Source organism: Sorex araneus, chromosome 8, assembly GCF_027595985.1.
Source record: "Sorex araneus isolate mSorAra2 chromosome 8, mSorAra2.pri, whole genome shotgun sequence".
In the NCBI taxonomy this organism is placed as follows: domain Eukaryota; kingdom Metazoa; phylum Chordata; class Mammalia; order Eulipotyphla; family Soricidae; genus Sorex; species Sorex araneus.
Window position 1 is genome coordinate 65,228,685 of NC_073309.1, and position 20,726 is coordinate 65,249,410.

The window sequence follows — 20,726 nt, forward strand, 5'->3', positions numbered from 1 at the left end:
TCTTTAGCAGGAGGGTCCCTCCTCTCTCCCTCCCTTCCTTCCTCCCTCCCTCCCTTCCTTCCTTCCTTCCTTCCTTCCTTCCTTCCTTCCTTCCTTCCTTCCTTCCTTCCTTCCTTCCTTCCTTCCTTCCTTCCTTCCTTCCTTCCTTCCTTCCTCCCTCCCTCCCTCCCTCCCTCCCTCCCTCCCTCCCTCCTTCCTTCTCTCCCTCCCTCCCTCCCTGTTTATTTGGGGTTACTGATCAAGGTCAAAATGACTATTTCTGTAGTAAAGTGCATTGGCTTTCAGTTTGTGGAGTAGCAAAGCTATAATGTCAATAGAAGTAGTCATGTTATTTTAAATAACTTTATTCTTAAAGTTTACAAGCTCTTATAAGAAATGCTTTGGCATCGATACAATAAAAATATGCTGGTCCCCACCCACCCCTACTGAATCATGTCAAGTAAACGGGAAAGTTACATGGTTATTCTCCCCTGCCCTTTCAAAATTTTCACAAATAATGACTACTGCTTATTCACATGGCTTAATATAATTATACATTTTTTTGGAATTCAGCAAGAAAAAAATATCCAGAAAAGATATTTGTAAAAGTTGTTAGTTTCTTCTCCAGAGGATGTTAAGATAGATGGTACACGTCTCAGATAACTTTTTTTCCCAGCTTTGCCATCCTCATTCTTAAAGCTGTAAATTAAAGGGAGAAAAAAAGTTACTTTAGAAAAAGTCTAAATTTCCACTCTCAATGACCATTTCATAGAATGCAGGAAAGTTTAGAACATACCTCAGATGATTTTTTCCGACAATGTAAGCATTGTTTAGTAGCACAAAAAGACAGTAGAAATAATAAGCTATGGTTAACTTAGAGCAGAAGCAGGTTGAGAACTAGGAACCAATTTCTATAAAAATTAGAAAAAATAGCAAATAAAATATATGGAGTAAATTATGGTTAACTGCATATTTTCACTATTAGGCATAGTTTCTATAGGTCAATGATTGGCTTTTATGCGTATTTCTAAAGTAGGCATCACTTTAAAAAAGGCATTGATATTGACATTCTAATTGATGGTTAAGTTATTCTATAAGTTGTCCACCTTAGTTATTTCAAGGGGTTCTAACCTTGGATATAGAAATAGATTGTGAATAAAATAATGTGAATCAGTAATTAAGAACTGGAGTAATTATAAGATAACCATTAAAATATTCAAGTGGCAAATGTATCTTCTGCTGATAATTATATATTTGGAATAGAAATATGTTTGTTTTTAAAAAACAGGTCTAGAAATTTTAACACTCCTTTGATGTTCTAATATGATGCCCTTAGTATTTGGGACTACAGCATACAACTGCCTCAGTCATATTTCAGAAGTTGAGAGAAACTTTCAAGGCACTGATCATGACATTTTGTGGGATATTAACATTTAAAGAAGTTGGGTTTGGAGAGATGGTACAGTGGGTAGAGACCCTGCTTTGCACATGGTCTACCTGGGTTTAATCCAAGCACCACCTATGTACCCCAGAGCTCAGAGCCAGAAGTAAGCCCTGAGCACTGCTGGATGTGGCCCCAAAGTCAAAAAAATTTTTTTCGTTTTCAAAGAAAAGACATAACCTCTCACTTCTCAGCCAGGTGTTAGTAACGAATGGATAGATCTCTGAGAAGCACTTTTTCATAAATATGAGAAAGGATGGAAATCTAATAATAATAAAACTATGGTTATATTTAGTATCACCTAATCATGTTTGATTTTTATTAAAATGAAGACAAATGACATTAGTTCCCCTGAGACCTTAGGAGGAAAAATCGTTTCTAGTGGCCATGGCCAATAGCAGTCCCTTCAACTGAGGACCAGTGCAGAGAGACCTTCGTTCCCTCTGTAGCACGGAGGTTGCCTGTTTCTGGAAGTTGTGGGATGATAAAGCCTGAGGTGAGGACTGTATTTTGACAGCAGAAGTGAACTAGAGGCAAAAGGTAACAATGTGCAAAGGTTCTGCTCTTAGATTTTGTGCACTTCACTGTGCCCACACCAAAGAGAGTAATGGGAATTAAGGGATTGTAAAAGGTCACTTTTAAGGCCAGGACATACTTTTCTCATAGTCCCTCCTCGCTTTGAGCAAGTCAGGTAAGTCCTAAGTGCTGTGGCTATTCAATGATGTTCTTTCTTAGGGAGCAGGTGTCACGCGAGTGGTGCTCAGAGGTTTCTCCTGGCTCTGTCCTCAGGAGTGACCCCTGGCAGTGCTCGGGGGACCATATGCGGTACGGTGCTGGGAATTGAACAGGGTTTGGCTGCATTCACAGCAAGAGCATATTGCTGTGCTCTTGCAGGGAGAGTTAAGGCTCCCTGTCTCCCAACTCTAAAAATAATATGATACTACGATATTTGGGTGTGAGAGCCTCAGGAATTAGGAAATCCAGTTAACTCGCTGACCCCTGTCTTGAAGGGAGGGGGTGGAGTATTCCAGTCAGTAGCATCTTTATTCCCTTTCTGCAGGTCTATGGCAAGTAAGTCTGTGTCAGATCAGGGCAAGTGGAGCATGGCAGCAGGGAGAAGGCATCTGGATGGAGCAGCTCAAGTGTCTGGGCCATTAGTTTTCCTTTCATTTCTTTTTACTGCTTGTCTCTGCTTTCTACCTTTTATACAAATCTGGGTAGTTGAATTCAGAGGAAGAGAGATTTTTCTCCTTGTTACCAGTAACCCTTGATTCCTAGGGTGGTCACAGGCTTGCAATTTTGGCACTATAGCATGCAGTTTCCCTGGAGTTAAGGCTCCCTGTCTCCCAACTCTAAAAATGTTGTAGCCATCTTCTTGGAAGAGGAGAGAACAGAGAAGGAGTGCAAGAATAAGGACCACTGAAGAAAGGCAACTGTCTGGTGGCAACAGTCATGGGATCTCGGTAATGCAGGGGCCACTTGGTGGTGGAAATGTCTGGAACTGATCTATCTCTCAGAATATGAACCTGGAACGTTTTCATTAACAGATGGCTTCAGCTTTGTCTAAATTTTCTCCTCATGTCTTACTCTATTTGAAATATTGACAGAAAGATCTTGTCTTTGGGGTCCCCAGGTCCATCTATTCTATCATTTTTTCCTCCTTCATGTTCTTTTCCAAGTCAAAAATTGTTCTCAGAGAAGACTTTAATATTTACACTAAGAGAAATGGGACTATGAATTTTAAATTATCATGCCAACCAGGAATACCTATATTTAGTAGTGAAACTGTATCATAAAAAAATGGAGAGAAGTGGTCAAATTTCAAGTATCAATAAGTTTTTTGAGGCGGGTAGAGGTTTGTGGGCGAAGCTCAGCCTACCTGGTGTTTGTGAAATCAAGGTGACTGGGGTTTTCTATGTATGTGGAAGGCATTTGTCAATATAATATACTTAATTAAAGAAAATAAAAGCCATATCAGTTCTCTTAGCCATGTCTTGAATTGGAAAACAAGAAAGTAAAACAATATCATGATGGAAGGCAAGGAATTTGGAGCATTCTGTTTATAAGATGTTTTGATTGGTAGTACAGAACTTTGTATTGTTACTTTGTCTGGAATAGGTCTTCCTGTTTTCATTATTTTAGTTCTGTGACATGATTAGTGTTGTCTGGAAACATTAGTCACTTCCTGTCTTTTTCTACAGGGTAAATGTGTTGACATGGGGAGGGGAGAAGGAATAAGGGTGTTCAGGAGGAGCTGGCCAAGGTTCAACTTAAAAAAAGAAGGTTTTAAATGGACAATGTCACTGTACTTCACATAATAATGTGTTTGCCAAGTCTGCTTAGCAAACAAAATTCATTCTCAAAACAGAAAAGAACTTTTCGTTTTCGAAAGTTTCCATTGTGGGGCACACCATTCAATTTTAATTTAGAAAGATAATCTAAGAGCATACTTGCCAAGAGGTTAGAAATTTATTAGATAATTACATTTACAAGCAATATACCTAATTTAAGTTCTTAAGAGAATGAAAGTCCTTTTGATTGCATTATTGGCAACCCAAAATTGGAGTGATGGATTCTAGAAGAGAACAACTGCTAAATTGTGCCGGTGTTGTCATATTTCTATGGAAGTATAAGGATTTTTTTTGCTGGATTAACTGGAATTTAATAATTATTGCTTATAAGTATAAATTCTTCCATTCCACTTAGAGACATTTAAAATTACTGTTCCTTTCATATACCTGATACCTATGTGTCTGGGTAATTTGACTTTGTCTTCAGCCAAGTTAAGTAGAACTATTATAAATGATATAGTCAGATTCTTTTTTTTATGCATGAGAAATATAGTATCCAAGTGAATACGTGACATCTAAACTTGATGATCTATCACTTTTGTAGAAAAAGTATTATTTTTCACTGACAGCTATAAAAGCTAATTAGAAAAATATATAAAGAATAAAAATAAAAAGATATAAAACATAAATTAAGTTAGGGAAAGCTATGCAAAGTTAACTGTATAGCTTAATGTAAGTAAAATTGACATTTAAAAAATGTAGATAATCTAAGGAAATAAAGTTCACAAAACTATAAATGTATAGAGAATAAGATATAGCAAAGTAATAAAATATCATCCTGAAAATAAAATTAGTTTTTTTTCAGTTTGATTTTTTTGGGTAAAATTAAGGCAATTCATTAACTTATGGAAGAAGTCCAAATCACAGAAAGGCTCAGAAAAGTTGCTGGCATTACATTTTTGTTGGAAAAGATATACTATTGATGATCTAGTGTATTAATGATCCAAAAACATTCCCGCACAGTACCATACTATGGCGGAGGAACAATTTCAAGTTACTAAGATCAATCAGTATAATACCCAAATAAGGCAACAATTCAAGTTTTTTTCTTTATCTTTTGAAGTGACTTATGAATTTTACTTATGGGGTGGATAAGGTAAATCAGCGTTCAAAAAGCCCTTAGAATGAAAGCTTCCATCTAGGAGGTGGTTGAATAAAGCTGAAAAGAAGAGGGTTGGTTCACCACCCAAGGAGGACATTGTCACATGAGTAGACAGCAGTGGCAAGCTTTATTTTTTTTATTACCTGTTAAGGATGGGTCCTCAGTCCCATCTCCCGGGATCTGAATGTGAGTGGGAGAATGGCGAGCAGATCTGCCCAAGCTTTCTTCTTGCTCTTTCAGGGATATGGAATTTTTGTGAGGAGATCTGTTGTTGGTGTTCTCCTGGGGTTTAATTTCAGCTCTCTTTCGGGGAAGTGGTGTTGGTTTGGGAGGTTTGTAGACCTGACTGTAGGGAGCGACAGGGTGGTAGGATGGTTCCTCAGCATCTTCCCTACCTTCCTCCTCATCGTCAATCACGACCAGCTCAGCGTGGATAACCCCGTCATATCCTGTCAGGAGCTTCTTCTCTTCTTCATTGTCTTCTGCCTGCTGATACCCCATGAAGATCATGGTCACAGGTTCTGTACTGTTCATGTCAGGGGGCAAGGCATGCATGATGTTATACCTGACATCTTCCTCCTCCTCCTGGCCAGTAGGATACGCTTCCTGGTATCCTGACTTCCCAACGGGTGCTTCCCTGGGACTTAGTCTTGCTTTTGGAGAAGACACAGGCTTGCCCCAAGTCATACTTGGTTCTTCCTGGGGATTTATTGGCTTCTTTGGAAGGGCTTGGGATGTCTCCTTGGTTGGCTGAATTATTGAACGGGGGTGAGGTACTGGCCGTCCAGGGCTGACATGATTGAAGCTGTTGGCCCTCTCCTCACCATGTCCGTTGTCCATATTATGTACGGATTCATTCATATCATTTCTTAATCCATTAGCTTTCACCTTTATCCGGTCTTGAAAATTCGGTTCAGGGGTTAACTTCTCTCTCTGTGGCGTTGTAGGCCTGTAAAATGGATTGGCGTATACAGGCTCATGGTACTCAGTTGGGCATTTAGAGTTTCTCTCTGATGCTTGTCTTAAGAGTTCCTCTACTTCCACAGGTGCCAAGCCATCTGTGCCATTGTGTGCCTCAGTGGGACCGGAGCCTACTTCATATACTGACTTCTGTCCATCATCATACACTTTAATTCCTGTACCTTTGAAGTCATCTGATGGGAGAGGTATTGACGACAAGACTGTACTTTCTCCAGTTTTCAGGTCTTTTTTAACTTTAATTTCCATTGCATACAGAGCTGTTGAGAGACAAAGTATATTTTTGATCTTGTTAACTTTTCCCTTTAAGCCAGCTTGCTTTTAATATATCTATTTTTAGCTAAGTATATTTGACTTAATGTGAGAGGTGTATATTTTAAGTTTTTTTCTGATATTGTTAATTATGGACTGGAGTGATAGCACAGTGGGTAGGGTGCTTGCCTTGCATGTGGCAGACCCAGGTTTGATTCCTTCGTCCCTCTCAGAGAGCCCGGCAAGCTACTGAGAGTATCCTGCCTGCACAGTACAGCCTGGCAAGCTACGGGTACATGTTAGATATGCCAAAAACAGTAACAAGTCTCACAATGGAGACATTACTTGTGCCCACTTGAACAAATTGATGAACAATGGAATGACAGTGCTACAATGCAGTGCTATTGTTAATTATAAGATTAGCAATGTTATAATGTTATGGGTTTTATTATGGATACACAGAGTTACTAAAAAGGGTGAAGAATTGAAAAAGAGACTCCAAACAGTAAGAATATTCATTGGGAATCCAAGAATATTCTTCCTTTTTTTTTTCTTTTCTTTTTTATCTTTTTTGTTTATTTGTTTTGTGTTTTGGGCCCAGATGTGGGGTCTGCTCAAGGCTTACTCTTGAATCCTCAGAGCCCACAGAAGATATCACTCCTGGTGGGCTCCTGGTAGGCCCTTTCTTTTCAATGATAATCCAGCAAGAAAGATTTGTGCTCTTCCTTCAAGGGAAAGATTGGAACCTCTTTTTCATTGTATATATTACAATGGGTAAAAAGATTTAACGCAGTCCATTTTATTAAATTCTATTCTCACTTTCCAGGCCACCAGCCTGTTCAATTTATTCATTATTCTTAACTTTTTACGACAGGGCTGTTGTTTAAACATAGAACTGGTATTGAAGAGGTAGGGTAAAGAACTGAAATCACATGCTTTTCCTTTTTTTTTTTTTTGTTTCTTTTGTCAAACAGAGGAAGGGTTGAAAATAGAGCTGTTAGCAGCTTTTTACTAGACTGGTGAGACTTGGTTGATTTGGGGTGGGGGAAGTTGAGATCCACTTGATACCCCAGATAAGATCCTCAGAGTTTAATGGCATATCATTGCTAATAAAATTCTAGGCAAATTACAATGTGCGGAAGCTTGCATTGTTGTGGATTGCTTCCTTCTTTTTTTTACTCCACTTTACCTACCTCTAGCTTGATTATTTTTGACCTTTCCTGGCTCTCTAAAATTGAAACACCCTTATCCATGATTGTCTTTTCACTGATTCATATTTTTCTCTAACATTTTTATGCCCTCACATGGTAATTTGATTTATTTCCTATTTTTGACTCTATTTTATCAAGAGTTTCAACTCCATGAGAGAAGATAGTTTTGTTATTTTGTTTATTCCCTCTCACAATTTTTTAGCATAAAAGCTGAATTGGCATATAGTAGATATTCACTAAATACTGTTAGGGCAACAAATGAATATTATTACAAAAATAGAGTGTAGTTACTCCTCCCAGTCTGAAATTCCCTCTTTGCTCTAGTACAAAATTTATTTTTTTCATGGAGTTTGAAGTTGAAAAATCACTCTCTTAAAGGGGTTAATAATGCCTAACCTTTCCAAGAGGAATATTTTCATAAAAGATCTTGAAACCCAATGAGTATCTACCAAAGGAATATATTTGGAGAGGTATTTTTGAGTTGGAAGCACTGCTTTTGAGAGTGTCTGTTTATTTTAAGTCTTTATCTTTTCTGTGTCTGGCTAGTTTGCTAGGGAGTAGAAAGCATGAAATGAATACGATAATTTCATTAACTTTGTCTATACAAATGGTTCACAAACTCATGCAACTTTATGAAATGAGCCATTGCTTAACCTGAAGCATAGAATGTCATAGAAAATTGCTAATAGCTGATACTGTAAGAAAAATTAGAGAACTTGCTATTAAGTTTATGCTAATTATATTAATTATATAGTCATTCCCAGGCCATCTCCCATCCAATTACTAACCAGGCCCGACCCTGCTTAGCTTCCGAGATCAGGTGAGATTGGGCATGCGTTCAGTAGTAGTATGGCCTGGCAAGCTACCTGTGGCATAGGCTTATTCGATATTCCAAAAACAGTAACAACAAGTCTCACAATGAGACGTTACTGGTGCCCGCTTGAGCAAATTGATGAACAACAGGACGACAGTGCTACGGTGCTATTAAATACATTTTTCTCATATACCTTTTCTGTTTTGTTCATCGTCTTCTGTTCCTTCATTTCTTTCCTTCCTTAATCTGGAAGGTATGTAGGATTTTGGAAGGTCAGGAATATTAGCATAGATGTCTTCAATGGACACTGTAAAATTAATATAAATGAAAAACACATTTAGAGTATATTTATAATAATAGGAAAAATTATTATAGACTTACTAAAAAAAGGACAAAAAATAAATATACCTCCTGGTGTTTCTTCCTTTTCCACCTTCACAGACTATAAGAAAAAAAATTCTTCATGATTAATATGGTTTAATTTAAATCCTAACTGTGGATATACTTTGAAAAATTGGATATTATTTGTGAACTCATTTTTAGAAAGAAGAGTAAATTAGAAACTTTATTTTTCTAATTATTTATTGCTCACCTTTATTATGTCTTCTGTTGTCCTCTCAACTGACTTTAGTTTCTTTAAAATTGCCTCCTCATTGGTTGAGATTTGCAGTTCAGCCCTTTCAAGGTCTTGAATTTCTTTCTCAAGTCTGCCAACAACAACAACAACAAAGATACAGTGTTATTGACAAAATACAGTTTTCAAAACTCTACTTGGGATATTGCATGTAAATATTTAAATACCTTCTAAGAACATGGACATATATTGAACATTACATTTAGTATATAGAAGGTAGCACTGTATCACTGTCATCCCGTTACTCATTGATTTGCTCAAGTGGGCACCAGTAACATCTCCATTGTGAGACTACTTGTTAGTGTTTTTGGCATATCGAATACGTCACAGGTAGCTTGCCAGGCTGTGCCATGCAGGCGGGATACTCTCAGTAGCTTGCCGGGCACTCTGAGAGGGTCGGAGGAATTGAACCCGGGTTGGCTGCTTGCAAGGCAAGTGCCCTACCCACTGTGCTATCCCTCCAGCCCATATAGAAGATATCTAGCTAATATCTGACTTTATGTATTTTCAGTGCAAATTTAAAAAATTCTGTTGATAAAGGGAATTAGGGTTTACCCTATGGTCTTCATTGCAATTACCAAAATTAATTCCAAATGAAATATAGTGAGTTCTTATACAAAGAGACTTGTGTTTAAAGTTCAACCAAAGGAATAAAATTCACTATTATCAGTTCACAATATTTTCTTACAAAGTCTCTACATAACTTACTTGGTGAAAACATTGCAATTATTTTTTTCTAGCCAATCTATACTTGATCTTCCTATAATGATGAAACTATATAATACCTGCTATTTAACACTTAACCCCCTTGCATAGTCTAACATTAAAAATGATACTTTAAGTTCAAAGTTTCCTAAGAATTTTGTGATATTATAGTGTGTCGATAAAGCAATAAGAAATATACAAAACTTAGTATTTTTGCCTCAGTTGTTGCTATTTATAGTCTTTGTCTTTGAGGTGGGAAGAAAGATGATATGACAAAGTATATAAGAACTTATGGAGACAAAGAGATCAACATTTGAAATTCAACTGCCAGAAGCATGTTATCCTGGCCAGCATACAGCTGCTTATCATTTTTAGGTTAACCCGAGTGTGACATCATGACCTCTACCTTATATAAAAACATATAACCACTGGCATTCACACATTTAGAAAGGCTGACTCTTGGCAGTCATGAAATACACGTAGCATCTCAGCAAGCTAGTCTAAGTTCTAAAGTCAGTGGCCTCAGAGGATGTCTGATTGGATATAGCAGTTAGTCCAGATGACAGCTATGGGGATCAGCTGAGATAATTGTCAGCTCTCCTGACTCCTCTTCTAAAGATGGTTATGAATCTGGCAGCCTCAAAATCCCGTGTTGTTGTCAGACCATTAAAGTCCAAGATTTGATCTATTTGACTATTTTTCTACTTAGAGCTTCAGTTTCAAAGTTCTGACTTGGCTGCTGCTTCTGGGAACTGGTACTTCGTGTTTGTGGCTGAGAGTTTTTCTTTCTTTCCTTTGTAAAAATTTCATTGAATTTATTTAATTTGTTGGTGATTTAAAAATTTAAATATTAAAAAATTTGCATTATAGTTTAGGTAAGATGATTACAATAGTGTGAAGATATTTTCTTGCATACTAGAGGGCTTTGTATTTTAAATATAATATTTTGAATCTTCCGTCCCTCTGGGAGAGCCCGGCAAGCTACTGAGAGTATCTTGCCCACATGGCAGAGCCTGGCAAGCTACCTGTGGCATATTTGATATGCCAAAACCAGTAACAACAAGTCTCACAATGGAGATGTTACTGGTGCCCGTGTGAGCAAATCGATGAGCAACGGGGTGACAGTGACTTTGGATTTTAAATGTTACTGAGGCCTGACTGCTATTTTAGTAAACATCTTCTATGTCTGAACCAGCACATTTGCCCATCAGTAGAGTTGTGAAATATAAGTTAATTGGTAGAGTATAAAGTTCTAAACCAGAGTAATATATGTGGGTTATTATTCTTCTGATAGTTTCTACTTGTAAGAGATAGTTCTTCTAACCTCCCTAAGACTCAGTTTTGTAATGTGAACTCTGAGCATACAGTGCCTGTTTTACTTTATTTTCTTATAGAAATTTAGTGATGCTAAATATAGCACTGTAGCACTGTCATCCCGTTTTTCATCGATTTGCTCAAGCAGGCACCAGTAAGGTCTCCATTGTGAGACTTGTTACTATTTTTGGCATATTGAATACGCCATGGGGAGCTTGCCAGGCTCTGCCATGCAGGCGGGATACTCTCAGTAGCTTGCCGGGCTCTCCGAGAGGGTCGGAGGAATCGAACCCGGGTTGACCACGTGCAAGGCAAATGCCCTACCCACTGTGCTATTGCTCCAGTCCATGATGCTAAATATACCTGAAGTATTTTGGAAAAATGTCCATTTGAATAGAATTAAAATGCTAACTGGGAAAGATGTATGGAGTCCTTTGTTCACTCAAGCATTATTTGCAATCGTGAAGCTAGGGAAGCAATCTGAGTGCACAAATTAATGTATGGGTGGATAAAGATGTGGCCCCGCAGATAGACTGGAATGCTACTCATCAATAAAAGAAGAAAGAAGTCTTGCCATCTGTGACAATATAAGTGACCTCTGAGATTATTGTGCTAAGTGGAATAAGTGAAACAGAGAAAGATATATGTTACATAATTTTACAATGACCAAACAAAATGACATAAAACTCAATGATACAGATATCAAAATGGTCATAATGGAAGAAGGAAGTTTAGGGGAGTGGAAAGAGGACCAAGGATACAGATTTCTAGTTATGAAAAAAGTCGTGGGGCTGTAACATATTTTGGTGACCATAATCAACAATGTTGTAAAACATATTTTAAGTTTCTATGAGAGTAAAACATTAAAGGTTAGTTTTTTTTTATGGTGACATATGGTAACTAGAATCGTAATGGTGACCATTTTGTAAATATATACATTGTATCACTACATTGTATACCTGAAACAAAATGTTATACACAAATTATACATCAATAAAAGCATGAAAAGGAGAGATAATGTATATGAATGCGTATTTAGTATGGTTGATACAGCTGATAACAATATGGTTGTTATGTGTTTTTATGATAGTTATTAAAGATTGCCTGAAATGCTCTCTATTTCTCTCTCCTTCCATGCTATTTCCCAGAGGGACAGATGTTTCATTATAATGGGAGACCTTAGGTAGAAAACAAGGATACCTAAACCATTGCTGTAAGTAGCCTTTGCACCTCAAGATTGAATTATGGATACAGATGAGACTGGGTTTGATTTCTGGTCCGCCTGTCAACTTCTATGTGATCTTGGACAAGTCACCAGACTACACTAAGCTCAATAACTTGATTTATTCATTTAGTTAAAAACATTTATTTAACATCTACCTTGTACCAGACACTGTCCTATGCTCTGAGCAAATTATATTGAATTAAAATGGAAGTGCCTGCCCTCAGAAGTTTATATTCTAGTGTGAGGAGGAAACAATACACTAACATAGAAGTTTGCAAAGCCTTCTGAAAAAGAGTCAGAAAGCAACTAACTTAGTCTTTGTAGCTCACATATTGTTCCCATTGCATGTTCATCTTTTTCCCCTTCACAACCCTTTGCTAATACAAAGGGCATTCCCAGCTTATGGCAGTATAAACTAGGTCATGGTGATATTGGTTATGGGTCACAGTTTGCTAGCTTTGATTTATATACACACATATATACATACATGATTTCTCCTGTTTTTATCTATTTGCAGAAGCTGGCAAACTAAGGCCCAGAATTTACCCCAATTTACACACACACACTATTCATACTAAATAAGTGTGTAAACATATTTATTAAGAGAAATATTTATAAAAAGGTAGGATAAAACTATAATAGAAAATATGGCGGGTGGAGTGTTCCTGTGGAGGGCACATTGTTTTATATAGAGTTGGTTAGGGTGAATCAGAAGTAGGAGCAGCAGGATTAAGGGGGGTTGCTGTAAGAAATAAAAATAGTGAGATGGAAGGTCACACATCACATAGGACCTTAGGCTGTGAGGCCTTTGGGAGCCACTGCGGGATATGAGTGGAGGAGAAACATGTCAGGGCATGAAATTTAAACAATGACATTGACTGCGTCAAGAATAGACGGGATGAGACAAACGTGGAGGTGAGTTGTCGCAATAATTCCGATCAAGATTTCTCAATCCGGGGTGGTTGCTGGGAGAAGGGTGAGAAGTGATAGGACTCTGGAAATATTTCAGATGAAGAGCTGCCAGGATTTGTTGGTAGGCTGCATGTTAGCTGTGCAAGAAAGGATGTCAAGGGTGAGTCCAATGTTTGTGACCTGAATAACTGAGAAAATGTGCATGCAACTGGCCCAAGAGAAACCGGGGCGAGATAAGAAATGGAATCACTCAAGGATGTGTTCTGTTCAACAGTCAAGTCCTGGTATGGGAAGTCAGCTTGATAAAAGAGTGGGGAGCTCCAAGAAGTCTGAGTTTGAAGAGATACACTTGGGAATTGGTATTTGGGCCATCAAAGTAGATAATATTTCCTCAGAAGTCAAAGAATCCTGGACAATTCAAACTTTGGAGGTCTGTGAGAGTTTAACTTCTTCACAGGATTTAATAAGTAATAAAAGAAGTTACGAGCACTCAGAAATTCTGGTTTTCTCCTGTCTCTGCCACAAATTCCAGGGGCCTTGCTCATTTTGGCTAATTACATCTCAGGGACTTTGCTTTATTCAGTTGAGAAGTCCATAGATAATGGGATGCCATATGATTCTCATCACCGTTTATAGCTTAATAAGGTAGGAATATGATTGAAAGCTTACTAAGCTCACTAAATGAAAGCTTTTGAAAAATTTGAAGTCTCTGGGTGAAAGCTACATTAATTGGAGGCTACAGTCAAATGATGACCCATCATGCCATGTTTGTGAAAGTCAAGGAGCAACACTCAAAACCCTCCCTTTTGTCCTTTATCACTTAGTTATAGCCAATTCCTGACAAAGTACGATAATAAGGAAGCATCTTGGTGCTAATTACTTAGTGTCACAAATCTCTGACTCTGTGAGATGCTTACTGATAGAGAATTTCTGAAAACTCCTGCTTCAATGAAAAAAAAAAACCCTCAGTATTCTCTATGTTGATTCGATACTGCTGTTTATTATTCATAAACAATGTAAATATCATTAACTGGAAAGTGTCAGAGCGCTATGGTCCTGAAAATATCTTTAGATCAGACACAGTGTGAATGATGGAAAACACAGAAAACAGTAATTAAGGGTAAGGCCTCAATTTATCTCTTAAACTCTCTTCTACAAATAAGAAATCTAGCGGGAGGCATAGTGGTGGGAGGGCAGCAGCAGAAGAAAAGACTGACAAACTCCACACCAGGTCATGTATGGAGTTTTTGAGAATTGGCTGATTTTAATGACCATCAAAGAAAACCTGACATTGGGAGGCAAAAGGCACAGGAGGTCTCACTGAGGGTGATTCATTCATTCACTGCCCCACCCACAGGACACTAGCAACATGGGGCTTCTATTTTGTTGTCGCAACTTGAGGTGTGCTACTGATAACTAGCAAGGAGAAGGAAGAGAAGCTGCAAAACATGTTACGGTATGCAGGATCAATCCCTCCCTATAAAGTTTTCCCTGGGTGAGATGTTGTGTCGAAGCTGAGAAACTTTGGACACCTCTACAATGGCTGGTATAGTATAGGAGGTTGATGTGTGCTTTACAAAGAGACTTTAAAAATGTGCAGAAATGCTCTGGTAGAGGAAAATAAATACAATGGTGGAAGGTGTGGTATTGGAATGCTGTACGCATGAAACTTTATCATTTAAAATATTATAAATCATGGTGCCTCAATAAAAATGAAAATCATATGTACATTTCTGATATCTTAAATTTATCTCATTTCATCCATTTAGCTATAAGATAGATCAAAAACTGCTATTACTAATTGTTTTTGACCTTCCAAGCTGTGCTAGGTAAGGCCCAGGGACCGGTCCTGGCAATTTTTGGCAACTGGGCCAATGGTTCAATATGAAGTGCTGAAAATGTTGCTCTGGATCTGGGGTGCTGATCACTCAGGCAGAGGGTGGAGCACCAGATAATTCTTTTGGTAGCAGGTGGTGCTGGGCTAGATACAAGGGCATCCTGGTATATCAGGGTAGGCCATGTACAAGGAATGTACTTTAACCCTTGTACTATCTCTTCAACTCCCAAACAATATTTTTTATTAGATTTTGATTACTCATAATTTTATTGAAAATTATAATTTGGACCTGGTGTAGACATGGCGGCAGAGGGGCAATGAAGAACTCTGTCTCTGGCTGGTCCCTCCCCCCCATCTACCCAGTAGCACTGTGGCTGGCTGTCCCCCACCCGCCTCGTATTTGCTATGACTGTATACATAAGAGAGGATTCAAACACCAAAGCCACAGAACCACCTCATGGGAAAAGTTAACCAGATTTGCCTAAGCAAAAGGTGATGCAAACAACCATTTTAAAGAACAAAATTGAGTTGATCGAAGAGAATGAGAAATTTCCAGAGAGCAAACATATAGGTACAGAACTACAATGACAATAACTAATTTAGAAGAGACCTAATAATGAAACTTAATAATAGTGAAACGAAAGGATTTCAGTAAGGGTTAGAGAGATAGCCCTAAGAACTGGAGCACATACTTAGCGTCACTATCATTATCATCCCATTGTTCATCGATTTGCTCGAGAGGGGACCAGTAACATCTCCATTCATCCCTGTCACTTGCTAGTGTAGTCCAGTAGTGTATTGGGGGCTCTTTCAGGATCAGGAGAATGAGGACCGTCGTTGTTATTGTTTTTGGCATATCGAGTGCACCACGGGTAGCTTGCCAGGCTCTACTGTGATAGAAGGAATACTCAAGCATATTCTAGACATGTGAAAAACACTTCTAATTTATACACATATTTTCAGTTTTGGGGCCACACCTGGCAATGATCAGGTGTTACTCCTGACTCTGCACTCAGGAATCACTCCTGGTGGTGCTTAGAGGACCATAAGGGATGCTGGGGACTGAATCCTGGTCAGCAGCATACAAGGCACATGCATTACATGCTGGGCCATCTCTCCAGCCCCCTACTCTCAATATTCTTACCCATTTTAGAAGAAATATTTATGCATAGGCCAAGAAAGTATATTTAAGCTAAATAATGAAGAAAGCATCTTAGCATAAAGGCCCAGATTCAATTCTAGCTCTGTATGGTCCCCAAGTATGAAATATCCCCTGAACACCTCTGAGTGTGGGCCCCCCCAAATCTCTCTCTCTCTCACACAGACACAGACACATACATTTGTATACTAACCTTGCCCCCCCAAGAATCTCAAATACAGAATGCAGATGCAAGGTATTAGAAAAAGAGTTACAGAAGAACAAAGAGTTCTTCATCAAAGATAAAATGTTTGATATTTTAGAAAATATCAGCGATTTTATGTAAAGATATTAGAAGATATCTAAAGATATTAAATGTATTAAAAATATCCCAACCAGGGTTCAGAGTGATAGTACAGCAGGTAGTGTGTTTACCTCGCACGTAGCTGATCCGGGTTTGATCCCCAGAATTGCTGAATTTGGTCCCCTGATTACTTCCAGGAATAATTCCTGAGTACAGGGCCAGGAATAACCACTGAGGATCGCTGGGTGTGACCCAAAAAGAAAAAACGAATTCAACCAGAGAAGTTATTTATGAGAATAAAGGTATTTTAAAAAATTTCACCCAAAGATGCTAGTTTGAAGAACGACATCAATAAAATTAAGATATACAGTGGAAAGCCTAATAAACAGGCTCAATTTGGCAGAGGAAACAAGATGAAGATAAGATTGTAGTAATGAAAGAGGAGAAACAAGACAAAAAAGATGAAGAAATTTTATAAGAGAAAAGTCAGACTCCATTAGCAAAGGAAATTTTAGGATAATGGATTTTACAGAGAGGAAACAGAGAGAATGGAGCACTCAAAGACAAAGATATTCTGGAAGTAGAAATAGCCCAAAAATCTAGATGCAAATTGACTTACTCTAAAACACTGTGTTAATTTATCAAAAGTAAATGTTAAAGAAAAAACATTAAAGGCAGGGGATGACAAAGCATTGTAATATATAATGTCACCTCTATCAGGCTTTCACCAGATTTCTCACTAGATACTTCACAGGTTAGAGAGTGGAATGACTTTATCACAATATTACAAGATAAAAACTGCTGGTCAAGAATATGTTACCTTGAAAATAAATCATCATTCAAGTATGATGATTAAATAAAACCTTTTTCAGACTCACTAAATGTAATGGATCTTACTGTACTATCACCAGAACTTCCTTACTAGATCTGGGGAAATTACTTTTATTTCAGATCAACAAAAAACAAATAGAAATTCCATTAGACCATGTATAAGATGAAAAATAGTAACACAGAATTAGAAACATAAACATCAATAATATAAGTTATAAAACAAATAAAAATTTGTATAGCCAAATGAAGAGTTGATATCAGCACAAAATATAGATATTTTAGATATAGAAAGCTTGAATAATTCTGATAGTAACCACAAAATAAATATCTGGAGCAGAAGCAGTTAGAAGAAAAAATAATGAAGTTGAATTTCCAGAGAAAATCATCCAAAATCGAAGGCAGATAAAAACAAGTGAAAGAAAAGAGAGGAGAAACAACAGAAATATGTAATCAGAAAAAGGGATATAAGGGCTGGGGTGATAGTACAGTGGGTAGGGTTCTTGCCTTGTACGCAGCCAACCAGGGTACAGTCCCTGAATCCCATATAGCCCCAGAGCATATGAGGAGTGATTCTTGAGTGCAGAGCCAGGAGTAACTCCTGAGCTACACAAGGTGTGGCTCCCAGAAACAAAAAACAAAACCTAAAATAAATAATTTTAACAATTTTTTTTAAAAGAAAAGGGGTATGATGGTAGTAAATAAGTCCCAGCTAATGATCCTAAGTATGAATGTTGTGAATTTCCTAATAAAAAAAAAAATAGAAGACTAGATTGATTTTAAAAAACAGGATTCATCTATAATATGCATCTGAGTCCCATAAAAGATACAATACCAACACTGACTTAGAAGACTGGAGTAAGATATTTCATTTCAGGACCTCTGCGCTTAAAGACTTTGATTCCAGAGCCCTAACATGTTCGGGCATTCAGCACAGCTTCTAATAGCAGTGCACTGGGACTGCGAACTGGGCTGCAACTCTGTGCTGCCCGGGGGTGGATCTTTCCTCCCCACCCTGTCTTCCTGCACGGAAAACGGTGGCAGTGGCAGCTTCCACATGGCAGGCGCCATCTTCTAAGACTCCTAACCCAGAGGTATTTGATTTTTACACTTGGGGCTCCCAGGGAATCATGGGAAGAGGGTGTAACTGGCACGCCCTTGGCCCAGATAAATTCGGAGCTGCTGAGAGTGAAGCGGACCCTCTGCGCCTAAAGACTTTGATTCCAGACACTTCTTACAGCAATGCACTGGGACTGAGAGCTGGGCTATGCAATTTCTGGCAGAATTTTCCCTGGACTTTATACAGAAATCCAAAACCGCGACTTAACATCTATAATTGTCAGCAATGTGAAACGGTTCCTTTTGAACAGGTCTGACTTGGGGGGGAAACTCCAAATAATAACAGTGAGTTTTTGTTGAAATATTGAAGGTTATTAATGTAGCAGCCACTTCTCTGGACTGTGACTAAGCAAAAGCCCCACGTCGGCCAAGAAGAGGAAATATCCCTCTTTCCCGGTTGTTTTCCATTTTCAGGGAGAAACGCAGCGTGGCGTACACCATACTATGAGGAGCGGGAAGGGGGATGAGGAGGAGAAAAAAAAAAAAAGGAAAAGGAAAAAGGCAAAAAAAAAAAAGAGTTATGTACTTGGAACAGTGGGGCTACATATCTCTTCATTCTCAGCAATGGAAAACTAATTATCAAATGCTTCCTTGGTAGTAGGGCTGTCTTTCTTGGGTGGAAACTCCAACAATAGTGAGTTTTGTGTTGAAATATGGAACGTAATCAAGGTAAAGAGAAAATGAAGTAAAATTCATTAGTTATACAGTCGGGGGTGAGGGGGTGGGGGTGGGGGGTATACTGGGGTTTTTGGTGGTGGAATATGGGCACTGGTGAAGGAATGGGTGTTTGAATATTGTATAACTGAGACATAAACCTGAGAACTTTGTAACCTTCCACATAGTGATTCAATAAAAAGTTAAAAAGAAAGATATTTCATTTCAACGGTAAAGAGAAAGATAGGAACTGCTATTCTCTTTTATGGTCAAATAGAATTGCAGCCCAAAGGCTAATAAACAAAGATAGGCAGTATATAATAATTAATATATGAAGATGTAATAATAACATAAGATGAACTTAATAAGCAGGTAGAGAATGTTCCATACCAAAGAAATGAATACATGGTCTTCATGTGCACAAGAAATAATCTCAGGAATAGTCCATATGTTGGGACACAAAATAAGTTTATTAGAAACTTAGAAATTGAAATTTTATCAAGTATCTTTTCTAAGGACTGGAGCGATAGCACAGCGGATAGGGCATTTGCCTTGCATGCGGCCGACCCAGCTTGGATTCCTCCGTCCCTCTTGGAAAGCTTGGTAAGCTACCCAGAGTATCCTGCCCCCACGACAGAGCCTGGCAAGCTCCCCGTGCCGTATTCGATATGCCAAAAACAGTAATAACAAGTCTCACAATGGAGACATTACTGGTGCCCGCTCGAGCAAATCAATGAACAACAGGACGACAGTGCTACAGTGAAGTGCTACATCTTTTCTAAACACAGTGATACAAGGTAAAAATCAACAATAAAAAGAGCACAGGAAAAAATCTAAATATGTGGAGACTTAACAATAGGTCTTGAATTAATGCAAAAATCAAAGGAGAAGCAAAACCTTTAACACCAATAGGAAGCCAGAGAGATGGTACTGTGGGTAAGTTTCTTGCTTTGCACTTGGGTGACTCCAGTGTGACCCCCAACACCGCATATGGTCTCCTGAGCACTGTCAGGACTGATTCCTGAGCAGAGTCAGAAGGAAACCCTAAAAGCAGTGGCTCAAACAAAGCCAGGCATACCCCATCCCCAAATTAAAACAATAATAACAGCAAAACAAGACGAAGCTCTGAGCACAGCTGGGTGTGGCCCTAAATTAAAATCACAACAACAACAACAACAACAAAACCAGACCAATGAAAATGAAAATATGGGCTATCAGATTCAAAAGGATACAGCAAAAACAATCAGGAGGGAAACTGTTAAAAGCAAATACCGGCCCACATTTAAAAATGTGAGAAATTTAAACTATTTAATTATTTCTTCAAAGGGACTAGAGAAAGAGAAACTTTCAAAACCAAAAATCAGCATCAGGAAGGAAATAATAAAAATCAGAGTGGGAATAAAATAGGAACAAAAATGACTGCAGAAAATCTATAAAATCAGCAATTAGTTTTTTGAAAGGATCATTAATAAAAAGAGAAAAAAACCCTGACAATAAAAATCAGACATGAATTAGGTAGTTACAGATGATAATGCAGAATTACAACGGATCATAAGAGACTATTATGGAAATTACTTCCAATAAATTGGATAAACTAGAATAATAAATTTTAGAATTAAAAAGCATTGCTAGTAGAATAAGGAGGAAATAGGTATCTCTATCAGACCCTCACAAGTACAGAAATTGAAATAGGAGCCAGAAATTTTCACCCAACAAAAGCACAGTATCAGAAAGTTTCACATGTGATGTTTACCAAACTTTGAAAGAATATCTGATATCTCTCCCTGCCAAATTCTTCTATAAAATCAGAGTAGGAACACTCTTTAAAACATTCTATGGGGTCAGTACCACTTTACTCTCCAAACAAAAAGCATTGTATAGATAAAAGAAAATCACAGACTAATATTTATAATGAACAATGATGAAAA

General features: G+C 38.0%; 1 protein-coding gene across 2 annotated transcripts in view; it reads right to left on the reverse strand.

The window, feature by feature from the left end:
* Window positions 1-337: 337 nt before the first annotated feature.
* Window positions 338-20,726, reverse strand: part of PALMD (palmdelphin) — a 65,214-nt gene continuing 44,825 nt past the window's right edge. Inside the window, exons 4-9 of one of the 2 annotated variants that reach the window (XR_008631292.1) lie at window positions 8,721-8,835; window positions 8,537-8,570; window positions 8,322-8,435; window positions 5,017-6,111; window positions 776-890; window positions 338-678 (exon numbers count right to left, since the gene is read on the reverse strand). Coding sequence is in view for 1 of the 2 variants with exons in the window: in XM_004614648.2 (XP_004614705.2) it covers window positions 635-678; window positions 5,017-6,111; window positions 8,322-8,435; window positions 8,537-8,570; window positions 8,721-8,835 (1,402 nt within the window). In the remaining variant the exon portion in view is untranslated. The remainder of the gene's footprint in view (window positions 679-775; window positions 891-5,016; window positions 6,112-8,321; window positions 8,436-8,536; window positions 8,571-8,720; window positions 8,836-20,726) is intronic. The other variant, XM_004614648.2, reaches the window with a different exon arrangement.